Source organism: Zingiber officinale, chromosome 3A (assembly GCF_018446385.1).
Source record: "Zingiber officinale cultivar Zhangliang chromosome 3A, Zo_v1.1, whole genome shotgun sequence".
In the NCBI taxonomy this organism is placed as follows: Eukaryota; Viridiplantae; Streptophyta; class Magnoliopsida; order Zingiberales; family Zingiberaceae; genus Zingiber; species Zingiber officinale.
Window position 1 is genome coordinate 122,446,062 of NC_055990.1, and position 23,592 is coordinate 122,469,653.

Genomic DNA, 23,592 nt, shown 5'->3' on the forward strand with positions numbered 1-23,592 from the left:
GGATCGGTCGACTGAACCCCCAAGCCAGCAGAACAGATTTCCAGAGGTTGGACCGGGCTCGACCAGGGGATCGGTCGACCGGACCTAGGGATCGGTCGACCGAACCTAGGATCAGCGTCGACTGGATCAGGCTAGGTTGATTGGGTCAGAGGAGTCGATCGGTTGACCGAACAAGGGATCGGTTGATCGAACCGAGGATGAGACTTGACCAGATCGAAGCGGAGCGAGCGGATCGGATGGGAGAAGATCGTCTGATTGGTCGACCGAACGCAGGGATCGGTCGACCGATCCGCCTCGGGTCAAGCTTGATCCCGAAGCTTGGGGATCTGGATCAGCTTCACAGAAGCTATAAAAAGGAGCCTCGGGGTGCAGCTTCGATACATAACTCGAACAGAAGAACTTGTGATCTTGTATGTTGCTTCGAAAACTTCAACCAGACTCTGCTACTCTGACAATCGACGGCCACTTCGTTCATCTTTTGTATTTGTCGGTATAATCTTTTAAAGTCTAATACCTGTACTTATTTGCTTGTAAAAGATTTGCGATATTATAGTTGTTGGCCACCGAAAGCAATTAACGATCGCCAACTTTCCATCTAAATTCATTACTAGATTGGTTCAACCTTATTGGATATATTTTTACCTTATTTGGATATACTCTTATCTTATTTGGATTAAGTCGTATCTTCGTCCACATTATCTAGATTCATTCTTATCCTTTTCCACTTCAGCTATTGCATCAACCTTCCACATCAACATTTTTGACAACTCAGGAATCTAGTAGATTGAACCCATGTTCAGTCAACCATATAGTTCGGTCAATTGAATCCTTGTTTGGTTGTCCGAATTTGACCTATTGCTCTCACTTAGAATTTTTCCTTTGCCAAGCATTCAGTCATCTTGACTTGCTTGGACTTGCCACTTGCCATCATCGTTGACCTGTATGGACTTTCACTTTGTCAGACATTCAGTCAATCTTGACCTGCTTGGATTATCCCTTTGCTAGTCATCCGGTCAACCTTAACCTACTAAACTTTCTCTTTTCCTAGGTCAACCTTGATTTATCAGGACTTCTTACTTACTTCCAAATATCTAGTTATATTTGACCTCTTTAACTTGTTTGAATCAACTCTTGATCAAACTTAACTAGACAAAGCATATTGTCAAATATCAAAACGGTGGAGGCTAATTGCATCAACATTTTCATCAACTTTTTAATGAATGTTTAAATAATCAACTTAGGTAATTTAAGTACATAAAATGAGTATAGAAATTTGAATTTTTATTGTAGAATTCAAACTTCAAAAGTAAAACAAACTTTAAATGGGATGTAAAATAAAAAAAAATAGTTGGACCAGATGATATTTCGATAGAGGTATGGAAGTATTTAGGGTAATAAGGTATTAAATGACTTGTAAAATTATTCAACCAAAATTGGAAACTAAAAAAATATTCGATTAGTGGAGGGTAAATACTCTAGTTTTCTTATATAAGAATAAAGAAGACGTACAAAATTATATAAAGTATAGGGATATTAAACTAATGAGTCATACTATAAAATTTTAGAAAAGAATAATAAAAAAATTTAAGGAAGGATACCACAATGACTGAAAATTAATTTAGATTTATGTCTGGAAGCCAACAATAAACATCTTCTCTGACAACTAATTGAAAAGTATCAAGTATAGAAGCAAGACGTATATATATTATTCGTCAACCTATAATAGAGTCCCAAGAGAACTTTTATAGAGAATTTTAGAAAAGAGAAGTGTTAGTATAGCGTATATTAAACTAATTAAGTATATGTAAGGATGTAATGGCAAAAATGAAGATTTCAGACGGATTAATTGATGCGTTTCTCATAAATATTTCAGTTCTAAGTTCCTATTTGTTTACACTAGTTATGGACGAACTCATCGGACACATCGAAGATATGGTACCATAATACATATTGTTTGTAGATGATATTATTGTGGTAGATGAGACGTGAAAGAATAAATGTTAAACTCAAATCTTGACGGGAAACATTAGAAGTGAAAGGTTTTAGGCTTACTAAAGTAAAGACAGAATATATGAAATTTCAATTTAGTAATAGTAGATGTAATGAGTTAATTTTTAAAAGAGACTCATCTAAAATTGAGAGTCTTATGTATTTAAGATCATTTTTATAAAAGGATGGAGAAATTAAGAGAGATGTTTTACATATAATATAAACAGGATAGTTGAAATAGAAGAGAGTGTCAAATGCTCTTTTTGATCGTAAAATACCTCTAAGATTTAAAGATTTTTTTTACAAAATGACCGTTAGATCTGCTATGATATATGAAGTTGAATGTTGGATTATGACTCACGCATATGAATAGAAGATGAGAGTTACGGAGATAAAAATGTTACAGTGGATGTGCAAACATATAAAAATAGAAAGGATAAGAAATAATAATATTTAAGAGAAAGTCGGGGTTGCACCTATTAAGAGAAAACTCTAGGAGATATGTTAAGATGGTACTAATATGTAATTAGATACCAATAAATGTTCCAATTAGGCGATGTGAAATTACGACAAATGTGCATATCAAATGAAGAAAAGAAAGATTAAAAAAAGACTTGGTTAGTAATAATAAAATAGAATAAAATTTATTTAAATATAAATAATGATATAGTAGGAGATAGAGTCTAATGGCGTAGAAGGATTTATATAGTCGACCCCACATAATGAGATAAGACTTGGATATTATTGTTGTTGTAGAAGATCTTTAACATGAACCTAATCAAAATTGGACATATTCTAATAATATTTAAGGAATAATAACTATATACTTCACTCCATCAAATTTGAAATAAATCTTTTATTCTCTAAACAAGATAATTATTAAATAAAAACTCTAATCTATACTCCTAAATAAAAGATCTATGAAAATAAACTTTTAAAATGCCCAGAAGTCTTGAAAACTAAATTCATATTGGCATAACTATTTTAGAAAATTAGGAAGGAATTGCTACATCTAAAGGATACTAGAGGCAGGACTTGGAAAGTATGCTTTATAAATTCTTGAAATCATCATACTTAAGAATTTTATTATGATATTAAATGTATTTGTAATTTTTTTAATGAATAAATGAAAATATATATTAGAGAAGAATGGACATCTTCTATTAGGCATATCAGTGCCCATTCTAAAAAATGTGAACATTCTGACCAGGAGTCAAATGTGAATAAATGTTTAGGGATCTAAAAACATGTGCCTATATCTTAATAAGTATCTTGTCTATGTTAATATGCTCAGCGTCAAACACGAATATGTTTCTAGCCATCCATGACATAGTTAAGTGTCATGCCTTGGTCAAAGCTGAGTACTTCAAAGCTATTGCTTGAAGATGCATATGACCCTCCAATGTGTGCTCATCTCCTGCCTCATCCCAAGCCAGGTCCCCACAAGCTACTAGTTTGGCATAGGAAGACTAACTAGCCCAAGGTCTCCTCCGCTGCTCCACAAAGCACGCAGACCTTGTTCTGTACATGCGGTAGTGTATCCCGTGTCTTGAGATGTTCATGTGCCAAAAGTCATAGCATGGACACATGCTGAGGCTAGATGCATGACTTCCAAACGACACTTGTCCATCAATTTTTATGGCCTGAATCCTAAAAAGTCGTAAGTCTTGAGATGCACCTCTATCGTTCTACTCAAACCAACTCTGGATGCAAGCCGCCACTAGCTCAGTCATACCACTAGAAGTAAGAATCTAATTTCGAGTGGACAAAGGCTTTTTAATCCATAGGTAATCTTCATGTTTGGCTGCCTAGGTCCAAAGAACTATTCTTGTAATTGTGTTGAACATGGAAGTTGAAAGCAAAATATTCTTACATAAATCCAAACATTTAAATTGGTAGTATGACAATTGTGAATTCCAAGGACTCTTTTATATTCACTCTTAATCAAATTGGTTTCAAACAACTATGGTTGATCACATAGCAGATTATTTTTTTGATAATACAAATTCTGGGATGGAACTTTATTAGTGATATAGCCTTGTACAATGTTCAGTAGAAGGATAAAGATTAATTGCTGCAACAAATATTGCCTGATGATGCTAAGGTTGATGAAATAGGTAGGAATGCCATTTTCCTGCAACTTTGCAAGTAGGCATGCTCCAGTTAAAAATGGTCACTTTGATATTTGATTAATTGGTGTCAAACTGACCAAAGTTAAGAGAGCATGATTTATTATATTTGTGGAAAAAGAAATGGAGCATTAATCTGCCAAGAATGACCAAAGAAAGGGAAACAAAAAAGAGAGAAGAATGGGATGGTTATTAACTAGTCATCAAATTTAGATACATTTTATCTCTAGTTATTCCTCTAATAAAGCTCTTTATGGTGTTTCTTTCTTATTTTATTGTGGTTTATATTGCTTTCAAATATCTTAATTTTGAAACACTTAACCGTCAAATAGGTAAATGAGCAAATAAAGTGGCTTAAACCTGTTTAAACTTTCAAAGGAGCCATGTAACAAATTTGATCACATTGTTCAACAATGGAATGAGATCAAATTGACACTAGAAATGTGATATGAACACATTATACATGTGAATGATTATAATATTATAAATGCTATATTAGCTATTTAATTGAATCAAAGTGTTATAATAATATAAAGAAAAAAATAAAATTATTAGTAATTTAAAATAAAGTTAAAACTATATACAGCAACAACAAACTTTATCCCACTAGGTGGAGTTGGCTATGTAGATCTTTCTACGGCATTAGACTCTACCCCCTTCTATATCATCTATATTTAAATAAATTATATTTTTTTTTATTGTTTATAACCAAGTCTTCTTTGATTTTTCTCTTCCTCGTTTAATGTTCGTATTTGTTATAATCTCACATCACCTAATTACAACATTTGTTGGTATCTAAATATATGTTTGTACCATCTTAAACATATTTTTCAGAATTTTCTCTTAATATGCGCAATCTTCTTTTTCTCCCTAATATTCTCATTTCTTATCTTGTCAATTATCATAATATGCATATCTACTTTAACATTCTCATCTCTGCGATTTTCATTTTCTGCTCGTGTGATTGAGTCATTGACCAACATTCCACCTATATAACATAACAGGTCTAACTGTTGTTTTGTAGAACTTCTTTTATGTTTTAAAATTACTTTACTATCACAAAGAACACTTGACGCTTCCTCTATTTCAACCGCTTGAATTCTATGTGAGACATTTCTCTTAACTTCTCCATCCTTTTTTCATAGTTTGACCAAACACCTCAATCAAAAAATCGCATTATAATTTTGTTAAACATTCATCCGACAATTGTTCATTTTTATTGTTCAGCTATACCTACAAAATTGTTTCAAACTAAGTCCAAAATTTGGAACATATGAATCTTGTATCTTGGTATGTTAACTTTGCTACTAGTACTTTAGACATCTCTTCATTACTATACTGTTATCCAAATACTTCTATGGCTTGTGCTGGGTTTAATGCTTTTACATTTTATCTGGATGGGTGAAAGGAAAAATTTATTTACATGTTAACTTGGCAAGGTGTACTTGCTAACTGAATTTTCAAATGATGTTTGTGCATTTTTTGCATGAGAAAAGCTATATACACCTATTGTTTTAATTTGCAAAATATATTGGTTAAGGTTATGTTGGTGATGTTGAGGCAACTGCCTCCACATTGGACCTTGAAGGTTGGTTAAAGACCGGTGATCTATGTTATTTTGACCATGAAGGTTTCCTCTACGTTGTATATAGGTTAAACGAGTTAATCAAATATAAAGCATATCAGGTGTGCAACCTTAAATTCTGATTTCTCATTCTTAATGTCATTGACATCTATTTGAATATTAGTAATTTTTTATGTACTAATATTCAGGTTCCTCCCACTGAATTGGAGCAAATACTTCTTTCTCACCCAAAAATTGCTGATGCAGCTGTTGTTCCGTATGTATATCTTGATTTGTGAATATTTTTACTGTGTATAATTCCATATGATTAATTATTCAAATATATGAATCAACATAAGTAAAAATGTAGGTTTGGAAACATTAAATTTTGAAGAATTTAAGAGATTAAGGTATAATTTGGTTAACTAAGTCCTTCAATAAAGTTTTGAGGATTAGAAAGATTCCCAACGAATCTAGGAAAACTTAGCATAGAGATATGTATAATTTTGTTTCATTTATAAAGGAATCGAGTTGTTGTCATATATCAGACTTTCAGAAAGACTTAGAAGAGGGAATGAGAGAAGTAACAAACATATCTAGAGCCATTTTGATTTCATGTTTGGAAGTTTAACCATATCTGCCATTTATTTAATAAGACAATTGATAAAAGAAATATAGAGAAAAGGACTTGTATATGATTTTACTTAGAAGCTGATTATAAAATCCCAAACAATTATTATGATGTAATTTAGTAAATAAAGAAATATCTAGTAATTATATTAATGTGATAAAGAGATGTTTGATAATGTAGTCACTAGTGTAATAGGAGAGGTGATCTTCCTATAACTATTAAACTGCAATAAGTAAATTTATATTAAAGGTTTTCCTTTAAATCTCTAAATTTTTTTTATCTGTAGTAGAAGATCCAATCATGAAAGGGAACCTTGATGAAATGGTAAAGTTAATACCGTGTGACTTCGTGGTCACGGGTTTAAGTGAAGGAAACAATCTTTTACAATATAGAGTAAGATTTCATATAATCGATCCAATGTGGTCTGATTCTTTCTTAGGATCTTACATTGACGAGAGTTTCGTATGACAGACTATCCTTTACGAGAAGATCCATCATATTCAACATAAACCTTGAGACAAGGTTAAATTCCAAGTTTGAATTATAGAGAGACTTTACAAGAAAAGGTTTATGTAGAACTAAAACTGATCATATGAAATGTGATTTAATAATTCAAAAATAATCAAGGAGTTAAGATGGATAAATAGGAAATATGTAAGCAAGAGTTTAGGTGATCTATTATTCAGCAAGGAGATATTGATGAAAATATTACTTATAAGATAAAAGAATGAGTAGTTTAAATGATCTTTTGGAGTGTTTTTTGTGTGTGTGTGTGTGTTCGTTGTGTGTCCCTTTGGATCTAATAAAATATGCATAAGACATTCATATGATCCTACATAATTTATATGTTATGTATCAGAGTTTTTTAATCGTTAGGAAGTGACACGAACAAGAAATTGGTATGCCAAAGATGACAATATTTTGATGGATACATGGATTTAGTTGAAAGGATAAAAATAGAAAATATTAATAAGCAAAGAGTAACTACGTCTTAGCACCTATAGATAATAGAATGAAAAGCATAGAGTGAGATGTATGAGCATGTTGAAATTGGTGTACCAAAGATGAGGATGAAGTTAGTTGAAAGAATAAAATAAAAAATATTAATATACAATAATAATTACGTGCTAGCCCCAAAAGATGATAGAATGAAAGACATAGAGTGAGATGTATTAGCATGTATAAAGGAGACAATAGATTTTTTGTTTTGATGAGACAAATTAATTAGAGTGGATGGTTTAAAGGACGGTCTAAATTCCCAAATTGAGTCTTGCAACTTTGATTTTTGCTAGAAAAGTAAATTTGACTAAAGAGATTGAAATGATTGAATGATATGATCTCCAAGCCACATCTTCAGTCTACGCACCATCAACCTATGTCACATCATCAGCTATGGTGCCACAATCAACCTATGTCACATCATCAACTATAGTGCCACATAAGATGACATATTCTAAAAGAAGCAAGAAAGCATAAGGAAGATGGTTATAACGGTTAGTGTGCATTTACGCGTGAAGACATTCCTTATGTATTTTGTGGATAGTTATTTTATAAAGACAAGTATTTATCATTAATTATTCATTTTTTTGTACGTATATGATTAATGATAAAGTCCCATAAATTAATGGGTATATTAATATGAAAATAGTCCTTGATCGGATAGATATCTAGAGGGGGCATGAATATCTAGATCAACGCTGAGTATAACTAAGTCGAGATAGACCAAAGGATGGATATCCAAGTTGTACTTGGGGGTGCCTTGAGTTTAGAGGTACACTGGACACGATCCGCTTAAGAGGAAACCACATATTAAGCATCATTGGTCATTCCTCTTATGAACGAGTATAACTGATTTTTTGACTTGAGACCTTCATTTATTCTATGCGTGGAGTTATGTGCTTTGACGCTGTTAAAATTAGTCTTTAATTGGATAGTGATTAATATGGTAGTTAGGTATATGACAAAGTGTAGAGAGAATAGTATTAAGTCAATAGAGGATCCATCGCTCTCTTGGATTAGGAGTTGACATCCTGACCGCTTGATAGAGATATTAGTGACTCGAAATCCATGGCCATGGGAGGAATGATTTATCATTCAAGAGGAGTCTATTATATCTTGGAAATCAAGTAAAACAATTAATTTGATAATGATGCATAATGTACCGAATTAATTGGGATGTAGGCGTAGATGAAGAAATTGAATTACACAGTAATCGGTTCATGGTGGTTTATAGCTTATGACTGATATTAATTTTATTGCGTTGGATAGCTAAAAACTGTTGATAGATGGTTACCTTAATCTGTGTATTTTACACTGTTTTCGTATATAAAATCTAGAGGATCGCACGCATAGCACGTAGACATGAACAATAGTATTTACATAGCCAGTCGAGATCAAGATCAAATATGAATTTATTTGATACAAAGAAGAGAGAATTCGAATATCCATAATCATGATGATTAATGGAGAAGTTGAAGAGTCATCATAATGAAAGTCATAATTGAAGAATTTATGAAGACTATAACTCTTCATCTTCCTAATTAATGAAAATCATAAATGATGAATTAATTGAAACCTTAACTCTTCGTATTCCTTAGAGGCTATAAGTAGTCATCCTCGGAAAGATTCAAGAGTAGAATTCTTTCTCTCTATTTCTCTCTCGTCAGCTTCTTCTTCGCTTTCTTCCATCAGGAAGAGATCGGTAGTGCTTCCAAGGCTTTGTCGATCCAAGAGGCTGGCACCTAACGGATCGTATCAAGTTCATGATCTAGTGCATGTTGATACCGCTAGAGGAGTCACATGTGGGACTCTTATCTGTCTGTAATATCATTCAAGCTTATCGAGGACTCGAGCTATGTTTTTATATTATTTTTGTGTAAAACTATATGTACCACGAAAAGATCCAAAATAATAACTTCCATGAATCCAACAATAACTTCCATGAATAACTACCACCTATTTACAAATAAGGAAGATGATTATAACTTCTATCGATAATTACCACCTATTTATATCCATATATAGAACTTATGACTAATAAGGAAATTGTTAATGAAAATTATGTATCATTGGTCATTCCTCTTATGAATAAGTGTAACTGATCTTTTGACTTGAGACCTTTACTTATTCTATGTGTGGAGTTATGTGCTTTGATGCTGTTAAAAGCAGTTTTTAATCGGATTGTGATTAATATGGTAGTTGGGTATATGACAAAGCGTAAAAAAAATAGTGTTGAGTAAATAAAGGATTCATCGCTCTTTTGTATTAGGAGTTGACATCCTGAATGCTTGATAGAGATATTAGTGATTCGAAATCCATGGCCATGGGAGGAATGATTTATCATTCAAGAGGAGTCTATTATATCTTGAAAATCAAGTAAAACAATTAATTTAGTAATGATGCATAATGTACCGAATTAATTGGAATGTAAGCTTAGATGAAAAGATTGAATTACGCAACAATCGCTTCATGGTGGTTTACAGCTTATGACTGATATTAATTTTATCGCATTGGATGACTAAAAACTATTATTAGACGGTTACGTTAGTCTGTATATGGATTTACACTACCTTCATGTATAAAATCTAGAGGGTCGCACGCATAACACATAGACATGAAAAATGGTAACGGAAGCTAGTCGACATCAAGATCAAATATAGATTTATTTGATACAAAGAAGAGAAAATTCTAATAGCCATAATCATGATGATTAATAGAGAATTCGAAGAGTCATCATAATGATAATTAATGAAGAAGTTGAGGAGTCACCATAATGAAAGTCATAAATAAAGAATTTATGAAGGCTATAACTCTTCATCTTCCTAATTAATGAAGATCATAAATGATAAATTAATTGAGACCTTAACTCTTCGTATTCTTTGGAGGCTATAAGTAGTCATCCTCGGAAAGATTCAAGAGTAGAATTCCTTCTCTTCATTTCTCTCTCGTCAACTTCTTCACTTTCTTCTATCAGGAAGAGATCGGTAGTGCTTCTAAAGCCTTGTTGATCCAAGAGGCTAGCGCCTAATGGATCGTATAAGTTCATGATCTAGTGCGCGTGGGTATCGCTAGAGGTGTCACATGTGGGGCTCTTATCCGTCTGTAATATCATTCAAGTCTATCGAGAACTCGAGGTATGTTTTTATATTATTTTTGTGTAAAACTATATGTACCACGAAAAGATCCATGATTCAGTCTGTCTTCCTCTACGCTCCGAACCCAACAGTGGTATTAAAGCCAGGTTCGTGGTTGTATCATATAGTACGAAGCCAATTCTTCAAAATTTATTTGAGGAATCAGTGTTTCGAAAGATTTAAAAAGAAATCTTAATTTTTTTATTTCAAGTTATATGCCTTAACATTTCATGATAGAAATGAATTTTGTCTAAAAACCTGTAAAGTGTTGTAATTTAGATATAAATTCCTTATAGCATAAGTATATTAATATGCTAAAATCTTGAAGACTAGTTATTAACACGAGATTGAAGGCGCTAAAATTCCGTTCTGTTTCAATTTCCCTATACAAGAACAGAACTATTCCTAGCAACCCGCATGTTCGATCAGACATGTGTTTAATCAATCAAGCAAGTTCTTGACGGATCAAAGCACACATTGATCGAAGTACAAGATCGCTGGCCAATTGTGTTGGTATTCAAAATCGATACAAGGAAAACTAACTAATTACGCAGTGGAATTAAAGAACTAGTTGTACCTTTCTTCGTAGCTAAAGACCTCTTGATCTTCTGTCGCATTTCTCTCCTTTTCTTGGACGTCGTGTGGGCGACGATCTACCAAGACAACACCACCCTCCTTCTCTTCTCGGTTTCCAAACCGCCAGCTACAAAAGGAGGCTCTAGGATGGAGCACCTTCTAATCTTCTTCCTTCTCTTCTCTTCTTCCTCTTCTTCAAGCCGCGCCCACCAAGGCAAAAGGGGCGCCGACCCTAAGCAAGAAGGAAGGGGGGAGGGGCGCCGACCACAAGGAGGGAGGAGATGAGGGGCGCCGGCCACAAGGGGAAAGATGTGTGCCGCTAGCCCTAGGAGGAGAGAAGAGAATTGTGGGAAAATTAGGTTTTAGGGGGCACCACCTACTTCTTTAATAACCTTTACCGTCGGTTATAAAGAAAGAAAAAATTAACAAAATTCTGTTAAGAAAAAATCTCTCTTTCTATAACCAAGTTAAATCAAACCAAGTTAAGTTAAACCAAACCAAGTTGTGGATGGGTGGATGCGAGACTTTATATAGAGGCTACAGGGACCTAGAGGTGGAATTGGTTTAAGCCTCCTGATGGGCTTGGGCTTCTTGTGTTCGGTCCGAACACCCAACTCAAGTCCATCAATAATAACTCATACCACTAAAGGGTTATTATTGAACTACCGCACCAATCCCATATTACAATATGAGGTCCTTCTTATAATGAGTGCGTTAATCTCCCCGTGTTTAAGATATCGTATGTACGTTAATTAAATGAGTTACTGACAACTCAATTAATTAACATCTGATTCCAAGAGTAGTACACTCAACTTTATTATCATGCTGGACTAAGTCCACCTGCAGGGTTTACATGATAATCCTTATGAGCTCCTCAAGGGGACATCATCAACCTAAATAATTAGGACACATATTCCTTCTATAATCAACAACACACCATATAAATAATACTATCTCCTAACTCATCGGGCCTATTGATTTAACGAATAAATCTCACTCATTGATAAATTAAATAAATAAATACTAAGTATACGTGCTTGTTATTATATAGGGATTAAAAGGATGCACATCCATAATAACAGAGGTTCTGTTCTTTTATATAGTCAGTATAAATCGAACAATCTCAAATGGTCCTGCTCAATACACACATTGTGTACTAGTGTAATTTTATAGTCAAGACAGACTAATACCAAATTACACTACAACCGTTCCAATGGTTTGTCCCAATCCATCTTGGTTGTAAGCTATTATTTATAATTTATAAGGAACCGATAACATGATCTTCTGTGTGACACCACACACCATGTTATCTACAATATAAATTAAATGGACAACTGCATCGACATATATATAAATATAAAATGTAAACATTTGATCAAAGTGATTCTCATTTCAAAATATTTCAAAATAGATGTTCATGCAAAAGTTAGGCTTATAGTATACATCCCAACAGAGATGCTATGTTACGCACATTGAAGGAAAATCTTCTGAAGGCTTAGTCTCGTATGCAGTCGTATGCCAACACCAAACGACGTGATATGTAATTTCAAGTTGGAGATTTGGTTTTCATGTCTCCAACCTTATAAACAACAGTTTTTTGCCAAGCATAGGTATGAAAAATTGTCACCATGGTTCTTTGGGTTGTATACTATATCCAAGAAAATTCGACCAGTTGCGTATGAGCTTTCTCTTCAACATTCCTCCATAGTTTATCCAGTTTTCCATGTTTCTCTACTACACTGTGCTTATTGTCAACACATAGTTTTGCAACCATCGTTGTTTCCTATTAATTTCAACTAGGAGTTGTTATTAACACCTGCCACCGTGCTAAATTATCGCTGGATAAATGAAGGTGGGCTGCCATCATTGGAACTCTTAATCTAATGGCAAGATAGGCCTCTTGAAGAAGCTAGTTGGGGAAATTATGATTTACTCGTTGCACAATTTTCATCATTTCACATTGAGGACAAGACTTCTTTCAAAGGAGGGGATATTGATACGATCTCCATGCCACATCATCAGCCTACACATTATCAGCCTATGCCACATGAGAAGAATATCATTTATACATGATGGTCTCTTTTTCCTTCGGCTTGGGTTTCTCCTCTTCAAAAAGCTAGATTTGCTTCCCAACTTGTGAGATCTGAGGCCCTGAGATATAACACCAATTAGAGCTAGGGCCAGCTTATCAGCACGGCTCCTCCGATGCTCAAGTCCGTTACCAATTGAATAAGAAGAACTAAAAGAAAAAAGATGCAGTAGAAAGTTCAAGGAAAGGAGTCACCTTCATTTATAGGAATCAGAGAACCAAACCCCCTTGCACTTACCTCCTTCCACTCTTTATATGGCCCTCTGAAGGGAATCTCCCCATAGTTCATTAACTATTTCCTTGAGGAATGGTTAGAGGACTAGATCTGGCAATCGTTACCTGCTTCTTCATTCATCGATCATCACGTATAGTTAACTAGAAACTTCAAAGCCTTTGATGCTCGACAAAACTTAGTTATATTATTTGACGGAACTTGATAATATTGCTCAGTAGAATGTAATAACATTGCTCAGTGGAACTTGATAATATTACTTGGTGAAACTTATTTATATTGCTCGTCGGAACTTGATAATATTGCTTGGCAAAATTTAATTGTATTGCTCAGGAAAATTTAATAATATTGCTCGGCATAATTTAATTATATTGCTTGGTAGAATGGATTGGCATGGTAACTTTATTTTACTGTAGCTGATTATAGTCATGTGTACCGTAGCATACGAGAACGTGAGTGTTCAAGAGATTAATATTAGAACAACGGTTTCGAGAAACACGGTAGTTTTGCAATTCTATAGTAATACTGTAGGCCTGCAGCATTTGGGAACTCATTATTTGGGATGGTTTCAAGCACCACTGTAGCTTCAGCATTAATGCAATTATTATAGCAGTCGATAACCGGATTGCTCAGGAATGATTCTAGAAACCCTGTCTTCTTACTGTAGCATTACCAGCCACTGTGGCAATTCTTGCAGCACGATAGTAATTACTATAGCAGTGCTGGTATTGTAACATAATGTAGCTTTTGGTTGCTCAGGATATATATATATATATATATATATATATATATATATTAAAATAGTTTTCAGAATCATTGCAGCTCCGTGATACTGTAGTGTCATGATAGCTACTATAGCAGTTGGGAATATGATTGTTCGGGAGGAGATCCTAGCGACTTGGGATGATCGGGGATAAATTTGAATACCATCAGATGCCCTTCTATCAAGTCGGACTGAAGAGCGAAGTCAAATGAAGTTCGATTAAAAATGCTAAGTCGAACAAGATTAATTTAAAGAGAACCCGGGTGTCAGCATGTGCCAAGACTAAGAACATGAATTAATATTCCAATAATTGTAAAAAAATTTATTCATATGCCACACTTGATTTTTTCTTTTTACATAGAGAAATTCTTCTTCTTTATATAATGAAGACTTCTTTGAACAAATTAAATGATATGGTCAGTATCCAATAGAAGAATGAGATAAGCATAAAATAATCATGGTAGCAATATCCAACAGAAGCACTATTTTGAAACAAAGACCAAAAACAAAATCTGAAGTCTGATAATCTCAATCGGGAATAATAAGAATGTCAAGAACAAGAGAAACCCAATTCGAGATAATAATAAGAAGACCAATCCTGCCGGGAGATAATAACGAGAATATCATGAAGACCGAAAGACTAATGCTCGGATCAAGAAGAGGAATTCGATCCCTTGTTACAAGGACAAGTAGTAATACTGAGAAGAACAAAAATCTGATCCCACCTGGGGATATGTCAATGATAGCAGGAAATCAAATACTGCAAAGTTAAATAAGATAAGAATTTCAATCCCCCTTGGGGGATATTACTAAGAAATCCAAGATGACCCAAAATTCATTCCTGCTCGGTAATATTATCGAACTGAATAATGAGACTAGAAAACCAATCCCACGGGAGATATTGTTGAGTTGAATAATGAGACGATTGTAGAGTAACATATCTATGATACTTCTATAAAATACTATAGATTAGAGGCTGTGAGAAAGGTTGAGCCCGGAAGCTGTGAGAAAAGATCGTAGCCTAGAGGCGGTCATAGGAAATCATATCCCAAAAACTGTCATAAGATACTACTATAGCTTCGAGGCTATAAGAGAATGATACAATTCAGAGGCTATCATAATATAGGGGTTGTTCTAGTTTATTCGGAGGCGGAAAGTCCTATACTTAGCACATTGGCTATTATAAATTGGCCCTGGAGGCAACAATAGATTATCTAGCTCATAAGTTGTTATAGTTGTTTAGAGACAATGCGAATATAGCTAGCTCTTAGACTGTTATAGTTTGTCCGGAGAATGTGAAGCCCGTAGGATGTGAGAGATAGTATAGCTATAGGCTATTATAAGTTGGCCCAAAGGTGAAGTAAGATATCCGGCTCTTAGGTCATTATAGTTTGCTCGGAAGCAGTGAGAATATACCTAGCCCATGGCTATTATAGTTTGTCTGGAGGCGGAAAGTCCTATACCTGAATTGACTGTTATAATTGGTCTGGAGGCACTAGTTTACCTGACAGTTAGGTTGTTATAGTTTGCTCGGAGGCTATTAAAATATCTCTAGCTGATTTAATAATGATAACATGCAACACACATCTTGAAACAACGTTAGACAGATTATTGAAAAAGTAAGAAAGTTAATAGAAATATTTCCACAATAATCCATAAAACTTCTGTTTTGCCTTTGACAATGTCATAACACCAATAGAGCGTCAGAATGTTAAGAATGTCATAAATAATAGAAGCTCAATCTTACCCCAATCGGGAATAGGTATGATCCCTCGGAGTTGGAAATAATAAAAATGAGTAGTTGCACACCAAGGCTACCTTTCGAATTGAATCATGTGATTGAGCTAGTGTTTATTTTTCCTAATAAATGGATAATTGTCCCTTCACCAAAAAATTATTTCTAGGAATTTCAATGAACAAACAATCATAAAGGACCGATCCTATAAGGAAAAGATAATATAGCAGGTAAAAACTATATGTGTAATCCAAATTTAATAAATCAGTAAATAGATAAATCAAGTGATATAGGAATTCATTAAATTAGTATAGAAAATCGAACAATAAAAGGTGAGTGTAACCATGAGATGTAGGGACTTATCTTGTCAGAGAAAACTCCTTGAGATTGCCAATGAAAACTCCAAATTGTTCAACAAACGCTAATTCCATGACACAATGCATTTGTGACCATATGCAGTCTTCGAAATAGTATAGGAAGTCCATGATCCAAGTAGAGAGCTTATCTTGCCAGTGAAGATTCATTACCAATGGAACCTCCAAGTTGCAAATTTTGCTCCAGCTCAGTCATACTTCTTGCCCACCTCATAATTTTTTGATTAAACGAGACCCACCCTTGCATGCTCAACACTTTGATAATGGTGTTCGGCAAGGATTGAAAGCAACCGAAGCTTTTGAACTTGCCATTCCTTTGAATTGATCGGGTCCCACCTTTGAAAATGGTTGCGTGAGGTGGATTCTATAGTTGCAAACTGTGCTCGGCAAGGTGCTTGACGTGCATTCATGAAAAATGGCTCCCATAAATTGCAAACAAAGCATTAATTCATTAAACAACTGGGGAGCAGCCGCATCTCCTAACCAAAAGTATTCCCAGTCAAAGCGAAGTTATCTAGCCTTGTCCATGTTAGTTTCACATTATATACTGCATCGGTTGGAAGAAAGATTTAATAGGCTTGTTAAATGTGAGAAAAAAGATAGAAATCTACATGAAGGCGAGATGGGGGTTCTCTCACTCTTCTTTGATCTATTAGTCGATCTATCAGCCTATCTTAGGTGGGAGGATTTGATTATGTTGTCTTCACTGTCCAAGCCCTATGTTATCCTTTCCCACTTCAAGGAAAAATGTTTTGAAGGAAAGAAGCATTTTGCGATGCTGGATTTAGATGAAAGATGGGGGTAGAAACGAAGGAGTAGATGCGATAGTGGCGACGGAAAAATGGACGAGGATCTAGATCTCCAACAAGCTGTGGGTCTCATAGAGCAATTAGCTGAAGTCAGAAGGTGTTGCCGCAAAGGAGCCTTTGTCGTTGCTAACACTCGAATCGATACTTACAAGGAGAAATCACGTAGGATCGAGAAACATATTGATAAAAAATACAGAAGATGGAATTGATTACCTTTAGAAGTCAACATATCTCTATAATAGTGGTGGATTAAAGTTTTTGAAATCTGACGTGATGAACAACTCACAGATCTGAAGATGCTTCAGTTGGATGATTCGGGAGGATCATCATAGTAGTTTTTATAGTTCTTTCCTTCAACCTTCGACACCTTAACCTCAAAGTTTTTGCTCATGCGCAAGTGATGGTTGATGCCTCCGCTGTTCTTCTCCCCTCCTCCCACTCATCTTAATCGTATCTTAATCGTAGCTTTTTGTAAGATTTTCCACAAACAACGCTAATACGGTGCATAACCAGAGGGTCCGGTCGTAAGAAGTGTCAGAAGTCAACGGGACGTGACAGTCAGAAGTCAAGGGGACGTGACAGTCAGAAGTCAATGGGGCGTGACAGTTAAAATACGGAGTAGGACCACCTGGGGTCTTCCAGCGTATAAAGCTAGGGCGGGGTTTACCGATCAGGAAACTAGGTCTGCGACATTACACGTGATCAAGGCGAAGCCTGACCTATCTTCACTGGTCGGGTTTCCTCAAGCTAGCCCGCGTAAACAGACTTGTCATTCTCGGTCGTGTCTGAATCATAAAAACAGGAAGAAAGGGACTCCGATCGCACCCCCCATCCATCCAGTCTGTTCATCAGCACTTAGCAGATCGACCAGGGTTGCCTCGGTCACACCCGGGCAGGATAGAAGGCGCTATGCGACAACAGGCCAGGGAATCGTAACTACCTGTCAGAGAATAACTATTGCATGTCAAGAAATATTCCAACGGTAGGGGTCATCTACAAATAAAACATTCCTCCAGTCTATAGGAAAAGGCCACGTGTCCTCCACCATTTGACAAAGTCCTAACACCCGACACCTTCTAGCAGAGGTCAGTATCCAGAAGGTACGCACCATCATATAAAAAGGGGCGTCCTCTCCCTTGCGCAGGTACGCTCATTCGCACACTTGTCTACTACTTTTCTTCTTCCTTCGTATACTGTTCTTCTAGGGAAAAAGTACCTAACTTGAGTGTCGGAGAGCCTGCTCCGGAGACTTTTTCCCTGGTTCTTGGCTTCTACGTTCCGTGTGCTTGTCTGAGTGTGTGCAGAGTTTTAATACCGTCGGCTTAGGCCCAGTAATCCTTCAGGGCCATATGGGGGCCCGCTCTCTGAAGCCAGTGCGACCGCAGCATTACAGTCTCCTCCCCGTCAACGCCTGTGACACTTCATCTGACCTTCATCTGACTCATATTCCGGACAGGATCAAACGTCATTTTGATGGTCTTTTTTTTTCCTTCGGCTCAGGCTCTTCTCCAGAAAGTTAGATTTGCTTTCTGACTCGTGAGATTCAAGGCCCTGAGATATAACACCAATTAGAGCCATGGCCGGCTTGTCGATACGACCCCTCCAACATTCAAATCAGTCACCGATCGAATAAGAAGAAGAACAAGAAGAAAAAAGATGCAGTAGAAAGCTTATGGAAAGGAGTCATCTTCACTTGTAGGAATCGGAGAACTAAACCCCCTTGGACTTATCTCCTTCCACTCTATATATGACCCTTTGAAGTGAACCTCCTCGTAGTCCATTAGCTATTTACTTGAGGAGTGGTTAGAGGACAAGATCCAACAATCGTTATCTGTTTTTTCATTCATCGATCGCCACGTATTGTTAACCAGAAACTCAGAGCCTCTGACTTTTGGTAGAACTTAATTATATTGTTCAGTGGAACTTGATAATCCACTTGATAATATTATTCGATAGAATTTAATTGTATTGCTAGGAAGAATTTAATAATATTGCTCGGTAAAATTTAATTACATTGCTCGGCAGGATAGATTGGCATCGTAATTTTATTTTAATGTAACTGACTATTGTATACGGAAATGTCAGCGTTAGAGATTAGTTTGATTTCAAAAAATAGTGTATCTCTTCTGTACAGTAACACTGTAGCATTTGAGAAATCGGATTGCTCGGAAGATTAGAACGACGGTTTCGCAAAATACAGTAGCTAGTTCTGCCGACTGTTGCTGTAGCTGCAGCATTGGGTTTTCAGAACACTGTAGTTATCTACTGTAGTAGACTGTATTACTGTAGTCATACTGTAGTACTATACTATTCGAGAACTAGGATTGTCCGGGACGGTTTCTAGAATACTGTGGCTCCCTGCTACATTGTTACCGTAGTATTAGTGCAGAACTGTAGCAATTTCTATAATATTACTGCTGTAGCAGAATACTGTAGCGTGTGTAGCGTGTGGTTGCTGGGAAATATTAAAATGGTTTTCAGAATAACTGGGCTTGCAATCCTGTAGTATCACTGTAGTTATTATAGCAGATGAGAATATAATTATTTAGGAAAAGATTCCAGTGACTTAGAATGATCGGGGATAAATTTGAATACCATCATATAGTCTTTCTTCAAGTATAATTGAAAAGTAAAATCAAATGATTCAATGTCAAATGATTAGCTCTGGTCAATAAAAGAATGCTATCGATACATATTCTAGAAGAAACAAGTAAAGAATATAGTTATAATTTTCATTGATAACGACCACCTATTTACAGATAAGGACCTATTTATATCTATATATAGAACTCAGGATTAATAAGGAGATTGCCTTTGAAAATTATTGTTTATTTTGATATTAGGAGGGCTGTCCACTCCATACGTGATACTAGTGAAATACATTCTTATTTTTTTTCATATAAATTGTCTCTATCATCAAGTAATCTTTGGATTTTTGCTCACTTTTGGGGCGAGTTGATTAATTTAAATATTGAAAGTGGCTTCTCACTTTTGCAAGCATGGGAAGCTTGTAAATATTCATTCTTATGGTTTAGAAGGATAACACGATAGAATGAAGAGGATATAATGAAGAGATGAGATCAAGGGTGAGTTGCCTGACTTCTTTATTGTTATCACCACCCTTTTCTTGAACAGTCTAATAAGTCAGAAACCATTATAACAAGAAATATTGCTCATGACACGGACACCCACAATTACTTGTGTAGAGTTGGTTTCATGGATCTTTTCCGATAATACAAGTCACAAGTTCCAATTTTGGGAGTTAGCCATATGAATTTCATCAACCATTGAATTATATGTGAGCCTAATATGTTAAGATCTATGTAAGATTTTTGACATTGCTTTGTGCTGGTTGTCAGTGCCTAACACAAAGCTCAACCTTGATCATCAAAATAAACTTGACATGTTTAGTTTTGGCTGTACATGTTTCTGTACTAACAGCTTATTAGCAGGAGCTCTTTTTCTTGATGGACATGGCTAAGGTCAATGTGAAATTTCCAATGCCCATATTCAAGTCGATTCTGTTGCATATTTGATCCCGTTCGGAGGCTGAGTCGGACGGAGGCTGGTCGAGGTGTCCCGATGGTTGACGGAAGGTCGTAGAAGATGATTCGGCTCCCACGGGTGGCTGACGCTGCTGCAAGACCCTGCACACACTCAGACAATCTCCCCCTTCACGTTAGAGACTGAAACCCAGGGAAAAAGTCCCCGGATCAGGCCCTCCGACGCTCAAGTCAGGTCCTTTTTCCCCAGAAAGAACAGAGAGAAGAAGAAGGAAAACAGTTGTGGAAAAAAGTGACGAGAGAGTGTGTGCGCGTACCTGCATACGAGGGATTTCTCGCCTTTTATGCCTCCCCTTTTTGGAACCTGTCATCCTGTCAGAAAACGTTAGACGCTGGGCTTTGTCGCCTCGTTCCGGACACTTGTCGTGCTGCTATTTGTCGTGCAAGCATCTTTCTATTTAGGAACCTCCGCCTTCGCACATGGGTTTTGTCTTGTAGTGGGAGACAGCTGGCAGGCTACTACTGGTTAGGAGGGCATCTTTTCGTTTTAGGAACCTCCGCTTTTGCCCGCATTGTTGATATGTAATGACTCTCCTCGACGGACCGTTGAGATTCTCCGCACCCGTGCTACTTAGCTCTTCCGAACCATTGTGTCCTGCACCGGCCTGCACCCATGGTTCGCATTTCCGGGCCTCCAACTCGCAGACCTGCAGCCCTAGCTGTCTAGACACAGCTACGCTGATCTTCAACCTGCATCCTGCGCTTTGTATTTCCTGGCCCTCAACCGCGGGTCTGTAGTTCGAGTTGCCTCTGCTTAGCTCTGCCGATCCCGACTTGCATCCTGTGCTTTGTACTTCCCTGCCCTCAACCGCAGGTCTATAGCTCGGGCTGCTTCTGATCAGCTCTGCCGCTTCCGACCCATTGGCCTATACTTCCAGTTCTTTGAATCACAGGCCTGTAGCTCGGACTTCCTCTGGACAGCCCTGCCGATGCCAACCCGTGACGTGTGCCTCCAGTCCTCTGAATCACAGGCCTGTAGCTCGGACTTCCTCTGGACAACCCTGCCGATGCCGATCCGTGACTTGTGTTCCGCCTGACGTCTTCCCTCGTCTTCCGACTGCTTTGCCCCCTTGATCGACCAGCCTGCCTGACCTCTGACTATCACACCTGCTTGCCTTTAACCGTCCCGTCAGCCTGTCCATTGACTGCCGCATCACCTTGACTATTGACCACCACGTCCTCTTGACTTTTGACCGTCATATGGCCTTGACTTTTCTAACCCTTTCCTCATGGGCCCCTCCATTACCAACCGTATCAATATTGATAGGTCTTTATCTCTACGGTTTGTTGAGGGTGCGTTACTTGTATGACTTGCAATAGTATTACTGGACAAGCATTGTTACAAACACCAAATAGGATCCATGTTTGTAGCCTGACTTGCAGTGGTTGTGTGGACTGACACCAAACTTCAACTAGCTTTGCTATGGGAGGAATATGTGCATGTATAGAGAAACTGCCTGATAAAATTCAAATTGGGATGGTGGAAATTGGATCCTATAGTTGTGGGTACCATAAACAAATTGTTTGAGAAGTGACCGTTTGCTGACTAATTGTCTTGGTTGGACTGAGATATTTACTTTTTAGGAAAACATGACAGTGATGGAAGTGAGGTTAAAAAGACATCGCCTTAAACTTTAAATAGGGGCCTTTATGCATACATTAGACAATAAAATTACTCAGTAACTGAATAAGCTAGCACTTATTGAAGACTGATTTTATTAAAATGTAAATTATTTATATAATTAATGATATCCCAATTGCATCATACATAAACAAGCATTTCTTTAGGGTATTAAATGTCACTATGTTAAATCCTTCTTCCCTTTTGCCCGCTATTCAGCTTTTCCTATCCATTTGCTATTTGAATCCCTCTTGCCCGCTAGTCAGCATTTTTTGTCACTCGCAGGTATCCAGATGAAGAAGCTGGACAGATACCCTTGGCATTTGTGGTTAGACAACCTGGAAGCACTATAACTGAGGAAGAAGTTATAGATTTTGTCAGAAAACAGGTACATCTTTGGTCCTTGTGTTGGATCAAGTAAATTCATTCATTATAGTTAATTCAGTCATGCTAGCTAGGGTCCTATATCTGATAGCTCAGGTTACCATATAATAATGAAAGCTGCACTGAATGACTCCTTTTCTAGCATTCTACAACATTTTGTTTTGTTTTGTTTTCACATAGAATAATCTCATTATCATTATGAAGCAAACGTCAACGATTGTCTATAACACTTTGCTCTGGTGTAGGTTGAGCCACATAAGAAAGTTAGACGGGCTGTATTCATCAGTTCAATTCCAAAGTCGCTAGCAGGGAAGATTTTGAGACGAGAGCTTATAAATCAAGCTCTTTCCTTATTAAATCTAAGCTATAACTAGTTGTTTTGAGCCTATTATGTTAGCATACAACCGAACATATGTATGTCAGCAGTGATTCAGAGTTCTACACATTCTAACTACCAAAATTATCATATATAAACTATGCACGTGTACTTGTTTATTTACAGTTACTTTAGGGCTTAGCTGTGATGGTAAGTAAATGACAGATTTACCCAATGAGGGAAGGGTAGTCCCTCAAGGGAAGGGATTGCGTTTGTGATGAGCTTCTGGAAATTGTAAAAATTGCTGGTCGTGGCAATTAAAAGGTTAGTTTTTGAGAAACATCCTTATTTTCAGAAAATTTCAAGGACGAGAGACGTTGATATAAAAAAAAGTTGACAATTTTGGATGAAAGCAGAAACATATACAAGAGCAATTGTCCTCTTTAATTAAAGTTGATTATTATTAAATTAACCACCCCTGATAATTAGAAAAATTCCAAAACAAAAAGATTAGTCATGCCAGAGTTGAAGGTTCCTTGCAACTCGGTTGACATCTGACATTTGCACATTTGACGACCTAAAAGATAACAATTGGGAAGTAATTTGAGAAAGAAGAGTCTTAAATTATTTTATTCCTCAATTAATAGCGATGTCTTTAGTATCCATCTTACCATATGTCAGTCA

General features: G+C 36.4%; 1 protein-coding gene across 2 annotated transcripts in view; it reads left to right on the top strand.

Moving 5' to 3' along the window:
* The window catches only part of LOC122052377 (4-coumarate--CoA ligase-like 5), a 35,538-nt gene extending 12,352 nt beyond the window's left edge, over window positions 1-23,186 (top strand). Inside the window, exons 3-6 of one of the 2 annotated variants that reach the window (XM_042613868.1) lie at window positions 5,659-5,804; window positions 5,892-5,959; window positions 22,494-22,596; window positions 22,838-23,186. In XM_042613868.1, coding sequence (XP_042469802.1) covers window positions 5,659-5,804; window positions 5,892-5,959; window positions 22,494-22,596; window positions 22,838-22,966 — 446 coding nt within the window. In that variant the 3' untranslated portion in view covers window positions 22,967-23,186. Of the gene's footprint in view, window positions 1-5,658; window positions 5,805-5,891; window positions 5,960-12,874; window positions 13,902-22,493; window positions 22,597-22,837 lie in introns of those variants that run through there. The other variant, XM_042613869.1, reaches the window with a different exon arrangement.
* The last annotated feature ends 406 nt before the right edge of the window (window positions 23,187-23,592 follow it).